Raw genomic sequence first — 15096 nt, forward strand, 5'->3', positions numbered from 1 at the left:
GTCTGGTTATAGTAGTGACAACAGCAGTAGCAAAGACTTTCATTGTAAGAACAGGGCAGCGTGATGCTGAAGTGGTGCTTTAAAGATGATTCAATGGGATAAAATGAACTTAAAGGGATAGTTCACCCAAAAATTAAAATTCTGTCATCATTTACTCACCCCAAAGTTGTTCATAACCTGTATGAATTGCTTTCTTCTGTTAAAGGGGTCATATGATGCTTTTTTCAAAGATCATTATTTTGTGTATTTGGTGTAACAGAATATGTAAAATTTAAAAATCACATCTCTTCAACTCTTAATACACTTTCTTAAGACTGACAAGTCGTTCAGAAAACCGACTCATTGGTCAATTTTGAAAATATGTAGTTTAGCTCATGCCTAGACACAACCCATACTGGAAAAATTAGTTATAGATAAACATTAGAATAGATAAACATTTATTTCACTACAATAATGACGCAGCGACTTCTGGGAACGTTTGACTCATGACTCAACGAATGACTGAATCGCATCATTGAAATTAACTGTCTAAACGAACTCATTTGCTAAATGAATCAGCCTTTCCAATGCCAAGAATAACTGAGAGTGGAAATAGGTAGAGTAGTGGATAGCCATCTAATATCCAATTCTGATCTTTCAAAGCTGGCTAGCATCCTGCTACAGAGTCATTTAAATCACTCTGTGAGAGACGAGATAAGCAGCTCAGACTCACAGGAGCCCACTGACTGATTAGCAATATCACTGACACATCAGCAGACATAAGAGTTAAACAAAACAAACGACGACATGACCTACAGTTGAACCTTACATTAGAAAGAAAGAAGAAATCTCATGAGAAACAGAGCTTCAGGATCCCAGAATACATTTCATTTGAATCATTACACAGCATTTTCAGTCTCTCACCTTCTGTCTTTGTTGGACGGTGCTCATGGTGTCTGGCTGGAATTCCAGTTTGTCAGTGCGGCAGAGTTTCCAGTACAGGATAGTTATTATAATGACGACCACGACCACGGGGACCACCACCCCTACGATTATCCACGTGTTGGTCTTCTCTGTGTCTGAGGGAGGCGAGACCTGTTTTTCCACAGCTGAACATACACAGGGGTAATGAAGTATAAATATCTGTGACTAAAGACAGTATGTACACTACTGTTCAAAAATGTGAAGAAAAAAAATCCCCCCCTGGAAAAATAATGTTCTTTCTTTGAAAGAAGACACTTATGCTCATCAAGGCCACATTTATTTGCACAAAAGTACAGTAAAAACAGTAATATTGTGAAATATTATTACAATTTAAAATTGTTTTCTTTTTGAATATATTTTAAAAATGCATTTTTTTCTTGTGATGGCAAAGCTGAATTTTCAGCAGTCATTACTCCAGTTTTCAGTGTCACAATATTATCAACGTTGAAAACAGATGTGCTATTCTAATTTCTTGTGATATATTACATTTTTTTAACATTAGTTGGGCTATTTAAAATTTTTGAAACCCCGGAAAATGTCCTCTTTTTGAACCTAAAAAAAAAAAATGCGTCCAGCCGGGATTTCTAAATCGCCCAAAATGTCCGGTATTCAGCTTTTGCTTTCTACAGTCGCCATTCATTGTGTGCGTTTTTGGATTAAAGCCCACGGGACTGTTTTCTTAATCCCGCTGAATTTCTGACCATGTTTGCTCCCGCAAACATTCTAATATTGAATATGATTTACGCGCATCAGGGAGCCACTATCAGTATGTGGAGTAAGCTAATTAAATCACTTTGAATGCAGCTGTTGGATGCAGGGTTGCCAAATTTCCGTTTTTTTGCACAGAATTGGGCTGATTTTCAACTGTTCAGGTGGGTTGATTTTCTCTCATGGGTTAAAAGGGTTGAAATACTGCATAAATGACATTTGACTGAAATGCTTGTATTGAAACATTTTGCATTCTACCTATGATAAAACTGTGGTAGATGTTAAGTTTTGTGAAGGATGACCACTGGTAGGAAGCCTTTTAGCTGTTTATGATCAATCTACATAACGTGACTGTAAAATATGTATATATTTTATTTTATTATATATTTGGGATATGGCCATTGAGCTACTTTGGGGGCTACTTTAACCCCCCTCAACCCCCACCACCATGGTGCATCATTCCCCCACTGACCTCTTTTTTGAAAACTAAAATATGGTCACCCTATTTAAACAAAAAAAAAAATCTTACAGTCTTAATGAAAAATATTTAGTATTCAGTGTTACTAAATTATTAATGTTCTTAAAGATAAACTTTAAAGGTAGGGTATGTAATTTTTCAAAAACACTTTAGAAAACTGATTCGGGCCGAATAGCAAAACAAACTTGTAGCCAATCAGCAATAAGGGGCGTGTCTACTCGTGATGTGGAGGAGAGAGCTTTCAGTGCATGGGACGGACATTAGCCGAGCCGAGCGACAGAAAGATAGAGATGGCGGATAAAAAACAAAAGAGGAAAACGTCTGCGGAAAGATAAGGCAAGAAGTAGGACCCGTGTAAAATATTGGATCAGCTTTCCAGTGCTGGAGAGAACTCAAGGAGCGGAGGCCTGCGATCGGACGCCGAGGTTGCTATGTTTCTTCTCAATAGGTGAGTAACACCGTGTCTACAACAGCTCTGCCTACACTGGACGCGATCAAACGACCGCTGAAAACCATTTGAAATGTGTGTCAGCACATCATAAATAGAACCCGGCAGCAGTTTTCTGTCGGGATTTGTTGCGCCGCGCCGCTCACGTCCGAAGACACGGTGTAACATTGGTTTTGCTTTGTTTCACAGAACTAATCGTTGCCTGGGTTGCGTACGTATATGTGGGGCGGAGCTATCAGAATAGAGGCAAGACCCTTTTGGGGTAGGGGCGTGTTTGTTTTGGTGATTTCAAATATCAACATTGGCTACCAGAAATCACTTACTCTGCCTTTAAGTAAGCATTAGATAATGGCAATCTAAATATGAAACAAACAGCATGCACAGTTAAATATCTACAATGTCAAACATCATTTCGAATGATTATTAGCATATGTTGAATGAAAATATTAAATTCCATACATTGTATGGTGTTGGATCAACTAAACAGCAACAGCAACCATAATTTGGGTTGGCCTGTTTTTTTTAGTACACTGTAATTGGAGATTTGAGCTAAAATTCAAAGGTCTAAGATGTTATACAACAGGAAGCTTCTAAATTTAGTCTAATGAAGCTAATGTTTATGCTGTGGGTGATGCAGTTGTAAGCCTGCCACATATAAGTGTTACATAAAAAGGCAGAGCTCTCTTGAGATGTCACGCTATCTGAACTCACCACTTTGACGTTTAGAGCAGTAGAAATAAAGAATGCTACCACAAAAAACACTGCCTGTTATGTTACCATCAATCATTTAAATGATCATTTCATCATTGTTTTTATCATTATAGTCTTGGTTCACTGCGATTTTATGTTATATAGTTCTCTCCCACAGATCTTTTTCAACTGAAAGAATTAAAAGTCTGAATGCTCACGCTGTGCTAATATTCCCTGGACGCGGTATCCCATGATGATCGCTGCATGCTGCACGTCAAGACTGTTGAGCATGCTGGCTGTGGTTGTGGCGGGAAGTCTCTGTCCATTAGCTCCTTCCACAAAGTAGATAATCTCCACAGGGTTGTCAGGGCCCACAAGACGAGTGGTCTGTACAATCTGAACAAAGTGGAAAAAAAGGCCTGTTGACAAAGTTTGATGTGCAATTCAATTCACTGCATTGTCCTTTTTTTGCACTTTTACATATTGTTTAAAAACAGCTTCACTAACAACACTGAGGTAAAATATTCAATAATAAAAACACCCACTAAAACGATTCAGACATTTATGGCATATTCTCAATCTAAAATTTTGACCTAGGTTTAAAAAAATCTATATATTGCAAAACATTCTCAGAGTCTGTGTAGGTGTTTATAGAGATACACTATTTTCATTTTACAATATTAGATGTTGGATTAGGATCAGTCCAATTTATGAAAGAATCATTCAGACACATTTTGCGAATGAATCAACTGATTAACTGAATTGTCTCATGAACACAGTACGGTTTTCAGTGAGTAACATTTTATACTTATTTCAGACACTTCCCCTAAAGGTTCCAGAAGAACAATTTAAAGATTGGGACAAATGGATTATAAGGTTTATCTTGCAAGGTAAAAAATCCAGAATTTGATATAGAACACTCCAGTTACCAAAAGAAAGGGGAGGTTTGGATCTCCCATCTCTTAAAGACTATTTTATAGCTGCCCAGTTAAGGCCCATAGTTTGCTGGTGCAATCCAGACTATAAATCTAGATGGAAACAGATTGATTTCTCATTTTTTCTGAAATACTGAGTCAAGCAGTAATTGCAGATGATCATTTATTAAGAAAATATATAAGTAAAGAATATCCATGGATAACTACTATCCTAGAAATATGGGCCACAGTGATTAAAAAATATGATTTGAAAGACGCTTTAAAGATAATGAGATGGTGTGCATACGATACAGATTTCACTCCAAATATTCTAGATGAATCTTTTAAGAATTGGAGTAAGAAAGGCATTACATCATATTATTTAGTAACAAACAATACTACTTTCTTAACTTTCCAAGAATTTAATAATCAGTTTAAGTTGGATAATCATGACTTGTTTAGATGCTTTCAAATAAGACACTACTTTAATTCAAAAGTGAACAAGAGCGGGGATTGGGCACAGAATGATTTAGTGAAGATATTCCTGTTGGCATATAGGGCTAATACTTATAGTAAGGTAATCTCCAAATGTTATCATTGTTTTCAAAATTACAGATCAGATTCTACCTCATAAATCCGAATTAAATGGGAGAAGGAAGGAAAATCCCAATGGGAAACCACAGGATCACACCAGTGGAGGTTATTTGCATGGATAAATGTAATTCGATTTTTCGCAAAAGTGCCATAGTGAAATAGGATCTGGGTGTTGGAGACACTGTAATTCAGAAGTAGCAAATCATGACCATATATTCTGGGCATGTCCAGTTATACACCTGTTTTGGAAAGACATACACCGGACATTGGAGGCCATATTCAAGATTAATATCCCATTTCAGTTTCATGTGTTATATTTGGGAATTCTGGATTTGCATGAAACAAATTATACATATCTATGGAGAATATTCCTGGTTGCAGCTAAAAAGGCTATTACGTGTAAATTGCTTCAATTTAATCCTCCCACTCTAGAAGAATGGAAAGCAATTGTAATTGAATTATGTAAAATGGAAACCCTTACTTTTTCTGTAAAATTAAAAAAGCAAAAGGGGGCTATTTTATGGAGTATGTGAAAAGAATTTTTGGACTCTGAGAATTAGCAATGTTAAAATAGATACAATCATATCTCAGTATTGTAAATTTAATGTAACTATGCAAGGTCACCATTACACTACCTTGCCCAGCTGGGTTTTTTCCCCCCTCTCTTTAATGTGGTTCTGTTCTCTCTTCTTTTTCCTTTTTATTTCCTCTTTATTGTATATCATTCAGGTTCTGTAAGCATTACAAAAATGTATCCTGAAATGCACAGAAGTCAGCTGATTGAATGTAACTCATTTTTTTCTCTCTCAGAATTTTCTATAGTATCTTTTGACTTCCTTGACATAAAAAAAAAATCAAGCTAAATAGAAATGGTTCTAAAAAGCAAAAAACGAATGAAAAAAGCACATTAAATTACTAAAACTAATGAAAACTGAAAATATAAAAATATAAGCTAATTCAAAATATTAACAAATACTATGACAGTATATAAATAATACCAAAACAACATTGGCATAAACCACCTTTATGATGCTTTTATGGTGCTTTTAGAGCTTAGCAGCTCTAAAAGTTCGCTTTCACTTGCATTTAATTAAAAAGAGTAGATATTTTTCAGAATTCTCCTTTTATGTTCCACAGAAGAAAGAAAGTCAAACAGACTTGAATTTATCTTTTTGGGCAAATTATTCCTTTAAACTTTTAATTCCACATAATTGTTTCAAACACGCAAACACATGAATCAGAACTCTGAATAGGCTACAATTAGCTTTTTAAAATTTAAATGTCTTTCTGACAAAAACCCAAAAAGGCTTTCAGAGAGACTGAGGGTCTAAAAGACGAGTCTAATAAATGTTTCTAGTCTCCAGGGTTATTGGGGTGGAAAAAGAGCATGGCAATGTGTGGACCTCACCTGAGCTCGACCTACATTAAAAGCCCTGAGTAGTGAACCCTCACTGGCCAGCGATGTTAAAAGCTCATTTTGAAAGTGCTGCTACCTCAGGGTGCATTATCAGAAGCAGCACAGAGGACGGCTGCACAATGTCATCTTAACAAAACATCCGAGCTTAGCAGACTGTCGTCATCCTACATTCACTTTAAGAGTCCTTGCAAGATATTCCAGAATTCATCACCTCTCTAAAATGAGAAATTACATCACTGGGCATCATTAACACAGCTGGATTCATTCTCAGTTAATTAGCGGGCATCAACAGACCACTAGCACTTTTATAACACAAGTCACTTAGAAACCAGGTCAGCCAGTCAGCAATCGGATCACCATGAAACGGAAAAATCTTCTCTACGTAGGCAGAACAAGCAATTAATGGTTTAAGAATCACTCTAGCTGTCTGCAAGCTGTGTTCAATAATTTATCTGCGATTGCAGCTGGAGTATGCCGCGCCGATAGCCCACAGGGGTGAAATGGTTGTTTTTGAGTGGCTCTGCAGGCCAGGGATGAATAGGAGGGTGTTGCCATGGATACTCCTTGTCCCTGAATGATGATGATGTGCGGAGGGAGAGCAGGTGTGGGGAAGCGTCACAAAGACGGTGACTGATTAAGAATCCAGAGAAGCATTAGACATGCACACAGGAAGGGCTCTATAAATGAATCCAATGAGCTCATGCGTGGAAAGCAAGAATAGAAAATATAAGGTCACATAACACGGATGATTTACAAACCTGCACGCTGTTGTTTCCCACACTAGTTGCTCTTCTAAGGCGACGGCCCATACCCATTGCATCGCCCAGCAACTGAGCCAGTCTCCTCTCAATTGTAGCCTTGAAGATCTTGTCACTCATACGCTGGTCTAACACTCCCAACAACACTGAACGCAATGTGTAAAACATGACATTACGGCATTGCAATGACTCATTTGATATTCATCGGAATATTTGATAGTATAGTAACATTACACTACTGTTCAACAGTTGAGGTTGGTTTGTTTTGGAAAGAAGTCTTTTATGCTCACCAAAGCTGCATTTTTTAAAATCAAAAATACAGTAAAAGCAGTAATATTGTGAAATTATACTACAAATTTAAATAACTGTTTTCTATTTTAATGTGTTTTAAAATGTAATTAATTTCTGTGATGCAAAGCTGAATTTTCAGCATCATTACTCCAGTTAACACTTTTACAGAAACTGTGATAGATTTTGTGTTTTAGGATTGATGAACTTGGAAACTTTGATAATTAGAATGTTCAAAAGAACAGCACTTACTTGAAATAGAACTTTTTAGTAATATTATAAATGTCTTTACTGTCACTTTTGATCAGTTTAATGCATCCTTGCTGAATAAAAATATTAATTTCTTCAATAAAATAAAATAAATAAATAATACTGACCCCTAACTTTTGAACAATAGTGTACTTTGGAATACCAGTGTGTTAAGCTTAACATCAGCAGGTCAGTACCTGTTCTAACCCATGAGGAACGAAGCAGTTGGGTTGTGTTCAGCTTTGGGTAGTGGAAAGCTAATAGTGCAGAGAAGAAAAAACATCAAATATGAACGAATATTATTCCATTTTCATTATAACACAGCAAACCTCACTGAAGCTGATTTCCAGGTAGCTGAAGCTGGTTTAAAAGCTAGAATACCAGTAGATGGACCACTTTGGCTAACCTGGTGGGTGCCCACAGTCTAACCACCTATACTGTTATAAAACCCAGTGTGACCACCTTAAACTGTTGTACATAGCAGCTGTTTTGCACGTGTATTTACGTAATTATACAGAAATCAGTGTGAGGACTCACGTTCTGCGATCTGACGTACAGGGTAGCCCAGGTAGTAGCTGTACTCGACCACGCCGAGCTGTCGAAGCTGGGTGCTCACCTCTGTCCCTGGCACATACCCGCGGATATCACGCACAGCAAAGGTGATCTCCACTGGAACCTTCTGCTGTTGTGCCGCCATTTCCACAGAACTCGTGGTGATGTTTAAAATCTACAAAACAATTCAGTCTCTAAGATACAATTACGTGAAACTAAAGCAATGAGACATCAAGATTAGACGCTCATTCTCCAGAAAGGGATTTTAGAAATTACCGAAACATAAAATATATTTCTACAAGATATATTTCTGTATCAATCAAGCATCTAATGTAAAATGTGAACTACTAAAATATATATAAAAAAAAGTATTTATAAACCAATTAAAATGAATAAAAATAATGAAATAATTTAGTTGCTAAAATACAATTATAAATGATAAATAAATTGATTAAAATCTTAATTAAAACATATAAAATCATACACACTTTATTCATGAAAGCTCATGGATTCTCAGCACAAGTCTCTTCATTCACACTCACTGATCTATTAAAGAAGTGCATACACATTCTGAACGCAAGTGAATGAAATGAATAAAAGCCATTAGTTTTGTTGCCTTGACAACGGTTGAATTGATCAGTCCTGTGCTTTCCTCATCCAATCAGAGCAAACAGCTGGAGATGATGTCATCCCACTGCACTGAAGGCAATCAAGCCTTGAATTCACATCACATAACCGAAGTTAAAAGCATGCTCCTTGCTTGCTAAAATCAAAAACTTGCTTGTTCAAGGATAAAAACATTACTATGTAATTCTCATTTGGATGGTTTACATTATGTAGCAGTTGTGTATGTTTAAGCTAAACTAAACAAAATAAGCAAGAGGATTTGAAGGAGTTCAGTGTCTGGTTATTGGTGTTTAAAACTCAGCTGAGCTCTTAATACCATAAGCTGGGTAAAGCAGTCAACGTACATTCACAGTGAAGTTTGTGGACTCTTGTGAGCGTCGGCGGACTTCAGATAAAGCTGTGATCAGACCCTTCTCTGCCTGCTCACTGAAGGTACACATTCGCACATCTACATGGCTGGGTACAAACTGAAGAACTGCAGACAGACAAAAGACATGCATATAGTCATATAGCAACAACATTTAAATACCAGAGAGAATATTCAAGAACTGTGACGTGAAGTTTCCTCTGCAGTTACCTGTATGAACATGGTACTGCAGACCTGGTATAGGACTGATGGGTGACACGCTGATAAAGGAGCTGGTGGTCCGAGCAGAGATTCTCAGGGCATTAATGACTGATATGGCAGTATAAACCACTGCACCAGACACAGCACGAAACACAAAGTCTGGAGGAGCTTTCACTACCTACAACACACAAAGGAGCATTTGATGTCAAGGATATGTACATCATATTTGTAATAGCAATTTCAAATCCTTTTAGAGCACATGGAAAATTACAAAAAGCCTTTCAGTGTGCCTTTAAAAGTCAAGGCAGATTCAGTATTGTGTTTAAATGCAGAGTTACAAAGAACTAGTTGGTTCCCATTGAGCCAAATTAGGTGTTGTTTGTTCATGAGGACCCAAGAGATAAAACAGGAAGGGATGATTTTATCTATACAGTATGTTCTACTGACACAACACTGGATTACAAAACATATTTAAAGTTTCTGTGGTTCAAACCAAGAGTAAGCAGGTTAAACTATCAATATCATGCTAAATTCTTAAATGAAACAAATTCTTAAATTAATTTCTCTACAGCTTTCTCAGGCTGAATAGAAGCCACTGTTAATTTCAATAGGTAATTATTGAGATACTGAAAAATAAAAGTACCTATAATACATACCTAATACGTAAATACCATACTTATGTTTTCAACAAATTCAGTTTATGCAATAAATAGGAATATCGCAAAAACTACTTTTGTGTGTGTGCAATATTCCATCCATTTCCTGTTAACATTTTTACATTTTTCTTTGCATCAAGTTGCATTTTTATATCCCAAAATATGCATTAAAATATATGCATGGAAACCTACATAATGTTCTTTTAATTAAAAAAATAAAAAAATATGTTAAAATGTATATTTTTAGATGCTTCTGCATCATTAAAAACTTGTAGCTTTTTGTTTTTGCAATTAAACTTTGCTGTGGAATAACAAATACATTTTTAAAAGTACAAATATTCAATAATCTAGCAATTAATGAAAACATCATCTATAATAAAGGTATTTGCAATTGTAGCTGTATTGTAATACAGTTTAAAATACTTTTAGATTAAGTACAATTGTTGTCACTGCTTTAAATTAATAAAGACATGAACAAAAAAGAGAAAAACAAATCTATTCATTATGTCCACAGTACCTGTAGCTCCACAGAGCGGTTATATTCTCCTTTGAGAATCTCTCTGACTTTGGCCTTGGCATATCCAGCAGTGGACCCTGGAGGAAACCCTACAGCAGAGCAACTGTGTTATTTTTAGAACCTTAAATATTAAAATAAAATACTATAATGCTTGCATGATTGCTAATCCAGTTATTGCTTAAGGTGCTTAAGTGCTTTATGTAGCGAGTTGCACATTTATCCTCAAAAATTGACTAAAATGTGCAGCAAGTTCATTTTTGTTATGTCTTACCAACTCTGATCAAGTAGGTGTCAGGTTTAGTGATATTGCAGAGATATTTCCGAGCAGTGGTTGTTGGGAGGGTTGTGGATTGGGTTGTAACTGATGTGTCGTTCAGGGTAGTCACTGTTGTGTTGTTGGAGCTTGAGATAGTGAAAGGCGCCACAGTAGTGTCATTATGCAATACTGGGGAGGACGTGGTTGTAAGGTTACCGATCAGTGTGGTGTTATCGCTATCAGTAACCATGGTGTCAGGTGTTGTTCCAGACACAAATCCTTCATCAGCCATCACCGTTGCAGGAGGGGTGGAGGTGGTGTTGAAGGTTGAGTCAGTTGGGTTTTCAGAAACACTGATAAAGCTGGTTACTAAAACAGTAGGAAGTACACTACTAGGAAAGAGGGTCTCTGTTGGAAGTGAGGTGATAATCCATTGGCTGTTATTAACAGAAGACATGCCATCTGGTTCCTTGGTCACTGGAGGTGGGGTAGTCACCAGTAAGGAAGTTTTGTATGGTATAAAAGGTGTTGTAGCCCAATCAGTGGTTGAGTTTATATCTTCCAGTGAAGCTGAAGGGTCTATTGTTGGTGTAAACGACGGCTCCAAATATGGCAGTGTAGTATCTGTTAAACTCGGTCCAACTTCAGAGGGATCCAAGATAGTGGTGTTAAAAGGTTCAAATCCAGAGATATCTGTTGAGGATTCCTCAGTCCAGGAACTGTTACCTGTAGGCTGTAGATCTTCATCAAACAAAGCTGTTAGCATGTAACTTGGGTCAATGGTGTAGGTTCTAGTGCTCACAATATGTGTGGTGCCAATCGGAATGAAAGAGAAAACACTAGAGGTTGTCTGATTGGCAGTGGGCTCTGGCAAGCTACCATTGTCCTTGGTCAACTGGATGGTGTAGTACTCTAAACTGTTCATGTCTGGTAAAAGAACATCGGTGGGTTGGACTGTAACAGTGCCTGGCCAGTCAGATGCCAACTCTGAGGTCTCATTGACAGACTGGTTCTGGTTTAAGACATCTGAAGTTGTCGGGAGAATAGGTAAAGAATGGACTCTGGTTGGCTGGATGGTTGAAATGGTGTGTAAAATGTCTGATGTCAAAATACTGGTGAAATCTGGAGGTCTTGACATGGTAGAAGGCACAACGGTTGTAAAACTCTGAAAGGTTGTTACGTGTTTGGTTAAGTCAGTGGTGGCTCCATTCAAGGTTGAATTGCTATTGAAACTGGGACTTTCAACAGGTTTGCTGGAGAAAGAATTAGTAACACTGGTAGTGGAGGGATACAAGTGTTTGCTGGAAAATGACATCACCATTCTTGTGGGGAACGTGGTGTCATAGGTCTCTGAATTCGAGTCCTCAAAGTCATAAACATCAGTGACTAGATTGCTAACCAGTGAATAGTCATTGCCTTCAGATCCCATGAAGGACATTGTTTCTAGGTAATCTCCAGAGCCATACTCCACATCCATAGTGTTGGTTGGGAAAAGGTCTTCGGGTGGGCCCATAGTTGGCTCAACAGACACTGAAGTCATTTGATGGTGTACAAAAACCATATGACTTGGCTTCAATTGCTGATAGCCTAGCTGGGTGTTGGGGTCATGGCTGGTTTGTAACTGGAGGTCTTGGATCCTGCTAGATGGTTCCAATCTGTCTCCAAAAGGAACCTCAGAGTCACTGACTCCCACAGTCCCATACTGTGTTTGAGGGGATGGAACAGGAGGCTCGTCAGGAGAATCTTCTCCAACTGAAGGCAAGCTAGACGGCACAGATGAACCTGTAGTCTGTGATATTTGAGGAGCTGGGCTGATAGCAGACCAAGATAAGGGCACATTATGGGAGGTAGGCACTGGAGAATTTAGTTGTCGAGGCTGTCTGGAGGAACCTCTGGGGGTATATCCAACTCCCTTTCCAGACTTTAAGGAACGTAAAGGAGGTGTGGCAAGAGGCTCTGGGCTTGTGGCAGAGTTCAGGGAGTAAGCGAATACCGATCCAGTGTTAACATTGTGATTGTAATTCTCTGTGGCTTTGGATGGATCCGAACTAGGTGAAAGAGAAAATCCAGACAAGGCGGAGAATGCATTGTGTAGCACTTCCACTGAAGACTCATTTGGCAGGTTTGGAGCCTCCAAAGGCCAGACTAAGGGAGACACAAAGACAAAATCAAATAAATGAAATGATCTAATGCAAACTTAAAAAGTAGCAACAAAACTATGTGGAAAACAGCTAAATGCACAAAGCAATGCACATATCTACCTAATCGTTGCAATTTTGTAACTATACATATTAGTGTACAGTTCGCAGATACACAATATTATTGTGCTAACTTATTTAATTATTTACTTAGTTTCATTGCTGGAAAGTGAACCAACTCCAGCGTAAGGCTAAAAGCAGCCGAATGTTTTTAATATGGCTGAATTTGTATTTAACATGATAACAATTTAATAGAAACATTTTAAGTTACAAATTATAATGCTTACATTTCCTCAGTTATTCAAAAAGCAGCTACAGAAAACGAGCAAAGAACATTTACATTACCGAAGAACATCATAACTGACTTCAGTCTAGCATGAGTATTATGCACTTTAAAAAATACTGACGTTATAATCAGTGAAGCTGAAAGATGAATACACTGCACACATCTGCGGTGCAGTGTGTTACGGCTCTGACATGGCCACTGGATCTGATCGTGGCCACTCTAGTCAATGCTTGTTTATTCCAGCTGCGCCGCGGCATGTTTCTGAAGAGTCCCAGAAGCGGCTCTCTGTGCTGCATCGCTATTTTTGACGGACAATAAATATTAACAGTAATAATAATAATAATAATAATAATCGGCTTGCTATCGTCAAAGGTATCACCAACAGGCGATATCTCTGACTATCGATACATGATACTATCGTCTATTAGCACAACCCTAATACATATAGAAGGTTTATTATAATTCAGTTGTATATATCTATAGTTAGACACTGCTGTAACAAACTACCACAAACTCTTTGCGCAAGCCTTAAACACATCTCTAATCACCCTTTGAACCAATAAGGTCAATCAAGCCACACCAGTAAATAGAGTGAAACACAAATACAGAGTGAGATCATTCACTGGACATTATTTCACACAGTTACATCAAACAGTTTGAGTTCTGAGGACTTTCATCATGCCATTGCACCCAGATGCTTCAAGGCTTTTTCTCTTGCATAAGTCGCATTGTCGTGATTACCCAAGTCACAATCTCACACATGTGCGTGAGGTTTGGAATGTGCCAAGGTCACGAAACAGGAGAGTATTTAAATAATTAAGCGTGCTACTTTCAAGAAGGATTCCTGAAAGCAGTATCGGCCTGTCTGGTTTATATTCCACTACACGTTTTATAAACTTTACATTTGCATTGCTTTTTACGGTGGGTGCAGAGGTTGGGCATAAAAGCTGGCAATGTTTGGCTTGGTATTCAGAAGCAGCTGCACCGTAATGAAATGACCCATTCTGAAACGAAGGATGGAAGGCAAAGGTTAGAAGCTTCTTAATGAAGCATGAGTGAGCAAAACAGTCTCATGCCCTATTCAGATGAGACTAGTTTTCACCGAGGAGGTTAGGTAAATAATTCCTCCTCATTTATTTTGTCATTGTGCACATTATGGATTTAAGACCTACTTATTCTTTCACAGTATTGTAAGGTAAATATTTCAACGCATGATCACAAATGTTATGCCAAAAAAATCATATTTTAAGCTACATTGTTTCACATATAGTGTGGCTTTACATCAATACACACCTGATTGTGTCATATAGCATAAAATTTCTAACAGTTGTGGGTTTTAGTGGGTTTTAACAAAAAAAGCTTTATAATCATGATAACTTTTCCTTACTTTATTTTTAAAATCATATTATGATTTTGGGACACACTAATTGTCATCTTGCTTACTATTTAGTATGCAAACTGGGACACAGCATACAGCACACTGACAATTCCGTAAACTCAAAAGAGAGTATTGATGTACAGTTCTATAAACCACAAACCTAGTGCAAAAATTATTATGGCATTTCAGCTGCGTGATTGATGAAGCTCTAAAACTCACAGGAATCATCCATATTCACAGTTTGATATTAACATTCACGTTGATAATACAAATGATGCATTAGGACTTGCGTTTACTGACCTAATAAACTCTTTTGGAGTCAAGCAAAACGTCACCGGGCCCACTATTCGTTTTAATCATACGCTAGATTTAATTATATCGCATGGAATTGATCTTACTGATATAGATATCGTACCTCAAAGTGATGATGTTACATTTCCTTTTATCGTGCATGCTGCATATTACTGATATTAACTACACTGTACAAAATTATAAACGCAACACTTTTGTTTTTGCCCCCATTTTTCATGAGCTGAACTCAAAGATCTAAG

General features: G+C 37.5%; 1 protein-coding gene across 1 annotated transcript in view; it reads right to left on the reverse strand.

The window, feature by feature from the left end:
• Positions 1–15096, reverse strand: part of LOC107722454 (UPF0606 protein KIAA1549-like) — a 54118-nt gene that overhangs the window by 16822 nt on the left and 22200 nt on the right. The window contains exons 3-11 of the mRNA XM_016530810.1: positions 10699–12828; positions 10428–10516; positions 9264–9432; positions 9031–9161; positions 8045–8234; positions 7705–7764; positions 6971–7116; positions 3506–3683; positions 904–1088 (exon numbers count right to left, since the gene is read on the reverse strand). Of these exons, the coding sequence (XP_016386296.1) occupies positions 904–1088; positions 3506–3683; positions 6971–7116; positions 7705–7764; positions 8045–8234; positions 9031–9161; positions 9264–9432; positions 10428–10516; positions 10699–12828 (3278 nt within the window). The remainder of the gene's footprint in view (positions 1–903; positions 1089–3505; positions 3684–6970; positions 7117–7704; positions 7765–8044; positions 8235–9030; positions 9162–9263; positions 9433–10427; positions 10517–10698; positions 12829–15096) is intronic.

This window comes from Sinocyclocheilus rhinocerous, unplaced genomic scaffold, assembly GCF_001515625.1.
Source record: "Sinocyclocheilus rhinocerous isolate Xijiao unplaced genomic scaffold, SAMN03320098_v1.1 scaffold604, whole genome shotgun sequence".
NCBI classification, from domain to species: Eukaryota; Metazoa; Chordata; class Actinopteri; order Cypriniformes; family Cyprinidae; genus Sinocyclocheilus; species Sinocyclocheilus rhinocerous.